Below are 3,706 nucleotides of genomic sequence, written 5' to 3'. Positions count from 1 at the left end.
ATAATGAACAACAATAAAAAAAAAATCAGCTATAAAAACTAGTTACTTAAAAAAACCAGTTATGAAAATAATAAAATAATATGTTTGTTAGAAACTGATTAATTAAAATAAAATAAAAATTGTTGTTCAAATATCATACAATAATAAAACTAGTTTTATACAAACTAAAAAATATACAATAATATCATAAAAATGGAGCAACCCCATTACAGAACAGTTAAAACCTGTGAAACCAATTTCGACATGTGAAACCAGTTTTGACGTTATAAAAAATCATAACAAAATACAAATGTTAATAATAAAGTTAATTGAAACCAGTTTCATCAGACAATCAAATAAAAATACATACACACACACAAAAAAATACAAAAAAAAAAAATACTAATCACAAATATAATCAAAACAACACATAATGCATACCAATAATTTAATAACAAAATATAAGTATAAATTTCCAACCTAGAAACAAAATAATAAAAAAGTAACTTGAAAAAAAATTCTAATAACATAATGAAACTATTTTTTTATTCTTTTAATAAAATTATTTGTTTCTTTCAATGTTGATGAAACTGATTTTTAAAGTTTATATTATTTTTAGATTATAATTTTTTATATATATATTTTTTTTTTCAGGATGATGTTGATGAAACTGGTTTTTTTTTTTTTTCTGCTGCTTTTAATGAAATAATTAGTTTTTAACAAAAAAATAGTAGTTTAAATAAAAAAAAAACAAGTTTAATTTCTATAAAAAAAATAATATCTATAGTTGAGATCATTTTTTATTTATTTTAGTATTTTATTTTTCTAAAAAAGAACAAATAAATAAAAAGAAACAAAAATTTAAAGTTTTTTATGGCATTACTCATGACTTTTTCCCATATTTGTAAGTTTTTTTAAAAAATGCCATATTTAGTGTAATTAAGTTTTTATGCCATATATATCAAAACTTACTTTTATTTTCCCACATTTTTGTAAATAGCCCTTTCTTATATTGATAACTAATCAGACTGTAATGGGTTTTATTTAGGGCACAAAACCCAACGCATAACCCTAGTTGGACTGGACTTGCTCATCAAAGGCTTCAGTTAACTAAAAAAGCCCATACATCTGCTTCACCTAGACTTTACACATACGGATACTAAGCCCAGTAACTATTGATCACCAACGATGTAGACTAACAACTATTCAATCCACCAAAGTTTTAATAAAACCAATAATAATTAATGTAAGCCAAAATAAAAGTCTAAAGTTCTACAGTCTAGTCTAGACTTAGCATACCAAAACATCAGTTTATTTGTTGGATAGCTTCTGCAGGTCGACTTCAAATGAAGGAGAAGTTGTTCAGGTTAGGAGTCACATTGGATGACTCCTAATTGATTTGTAATGCAAGAATAGAATCCCATTCTCACCTCTTCCTTAACTGCCACTACAGTAAAAGCATTTTAACAGAGATTCTTCATTGGACTAGTCTTCGTTCTCATCAACTAAGACTTGATGGAATACTTAAATGGATAAGAGAAGCAAGCACAACAGATTTAGAAGACAGGTGTATGTAACAGTGATAAATGGTACTATGTACCATATTTGGGCTGCCATAAATGAAGTTTTATGGAATCACAATGTACATATGATTTTTACAGTTATAAATAGCATTAAATTTAAAATGATTGTTATTGATAGAATTTCTCAAATTAAAAAAAAAAACGAAAATTTGTGTTGTTGATAGAGTTTGATTTGCCAAGTCTTGGCGGATAAGAGTTTTGTAATTTGCCTCTTTGTAGGCTCTGTTTTGTTGTGCAATAAATCTCATCTTACATACCAAAAAAAGGAAAATGTAAAAAACATCGATAACACTTAAATTTCAAATTTCTTTAATTTTGATACCTCTAACTCTTCTTTTTCGAAGCCCAACTACCAGAAAATTAGAATTTAGATATCTTTTATACTTGTCAAAACATTATTGGTTTTTGGTAGCATGTGAAAAAATGCCAACTTTTTTCTTTTATTCCATTCCAAAAATTTTTATCATCCTGGTAGGGTCATTTAATTTGATGCTATATCTTTATTGGTTTCTCTGTAGCCAGGCCTTATCCCTTCAAGAGAAATTAAAAATTAAAAGGATAAAAAGAAACTATTTTTTGTATTATTTCCACTTTAAATAAGTCTCAAAAGTTTTGGCTCCCCACTTTTCTGGTGGTTAAATAGTTTTTCTTTTTTGTCAAGTTTGGAGTTCAATAAAATAGTTAATTACAGAAAAACGATTCAAAATTATCACTTTCTCTTTTATTAGTTCATAATTTATACATTACTCTCTTCTTGAGTCACAACATATATATATTTAATTAAAGAAATATTCTTTACAGTTGAATTTTCCCACCCTTCACTATTGTATAACTTTTGTCTCTATCACATCTTTCCCAAAACTCATCAATTGGTTACTAATCACAATCTTAATTAACCATGATTATTAAGATTCTTGATGGATTTCAGATGCAACAGTTCTAGCCCAAAACTTGAGATGTTTCTTCATGTCAGCAGCTGCAGTAACTCTTGGAACCCTTAGATTTAAAAGTGGTGAACTTGGTTTCCTTATGAGCCATGCTTCAGATAAATATGGCCTAATCACATCTCTCTCTTTATCTTCTTCTCCTTGTTCTTGCTCTTGTTCTTGTTGTGTTTCTTGCTCTTCTTCAATTTCATTGGCATGAACTCGTTCTAGTTTATGAGAAGATCTATAGTACTTGCTTTTGTACACTTGTTCAAGCCTTTGTAGACCAGGTAATAGATTCACCATTCTAGGACTTACATGCTCTTTCCTGAATATGAAACCAAGATCCATGAACCCTTTTAGCTCTTCTAGCTCTAGCTCCCCCAAGCTCTTGCAACTCATCGATTTTTCTAGTACCATTGCAATTGGACTAGGGCATGATTTTCTATTTTTAGTTGATGGTGATGATGAATGAGACCTAATCATCATGAGTCTAGACCCTGCTACTAATCTTGATCTTGTTGGCCTCTTCTTCTTGTTAATGAGCTTCTCTTCATAATCATCATGATGATCATCCTATGTCACGCATAACAATAAAGTTAAGCTCAAGTAGATTCCAAGTGAAAGAATAATACAAATAATTTTGAGAGTACATTGTTTACTATAGTCTTACCTTTGGAAGTTTTGGTATGAGCGACTCTGATGATGATTCTGAAGAGTTTGATGAGTTCGAACTATGCGAAAAATCAGATGATAAGTCTTCATGATCTTTTTCATCTTCAAGAGATGATGACATGAAGTGATGACTTGGAGATAAGGATTTAGAGGTGGACTGAGGTAATGAAATTGGTTGTGAAACAAGAATGATTTGTTGAAACCATAGACGATCCATGGCTCCTATGAGAGAATTGTAGTTGTTATTAGTTGCCATATGAATTGAGAAAACGAAGCCAAAAAGAGAAGGGTTTTGTAGAATTATAGCTAATATGTATTATATAGTAGTGAGAATTGTGGTTGTGGTGTAAAGACATAGAACAAGTGAATGCAAATACAAGCTTGGAAAAAAAAAAAATTAGTAATAAGTGGTGGAACCGGTTGTTGTGATTGAATATGATGATATGGAAGGATATCATTTGTGGTGAGGAATCGAGAATTGTCCTCCTCATGATGTTTTTCACAATATTCCAAGAAAGAAAAATATTACAAGTTGTGCTTATG

The 3,706-nt window shown here is 29.3% G+C and overlaps 1 protein-coding gene across 1 annotated transcript; it reads right to left on the bottom strand.

Annotated features, from left to right (window-relative positions):
* Nucleotides 1-2,259: 2,259 nt before the first annotated feature.
* On the bottom strand, nt 2,260-3,706 carry LOC115708741 (uncharacterized). Its single transcript, XM_030636745.2, has 2 exons — nt 3,162-3,706; nt 2,260-3,064 (listed from the first exon to the last, which is right to left on the bottom strand). The coding sequence occupies exons 1-2, from the start codon at nt 3,417-3,419 to the stop codon at nt 2,468-2,470; spliced, it is 855 nt and encodes a 284-aa protein (XP_030492605.2). The 5' UTR covers nt 3,420-3,706; the 3' UTR covers nt 2,260-2,467.

This window comes from Cannabis sativa, chromosome 3, assembly GCF_029168945.1.
Source record: "Cannabis sativa cultivar Pink pepper isolate KNU-18-1 chromosome 3, ASM2916894v1, whole genome shotgun sequence".
NCBI classification, from domain to species: Eukaryota; Viridiplantae; Streptophyta; class Magnoliopsida; order Rosales; family Cannabaceae; genus Cannabis; species Cannabis sativa.
Note: the sequence above shows the minus strand (reverse complement) of the source record. Positions and strands in the feature narration are given on the sequence as shown.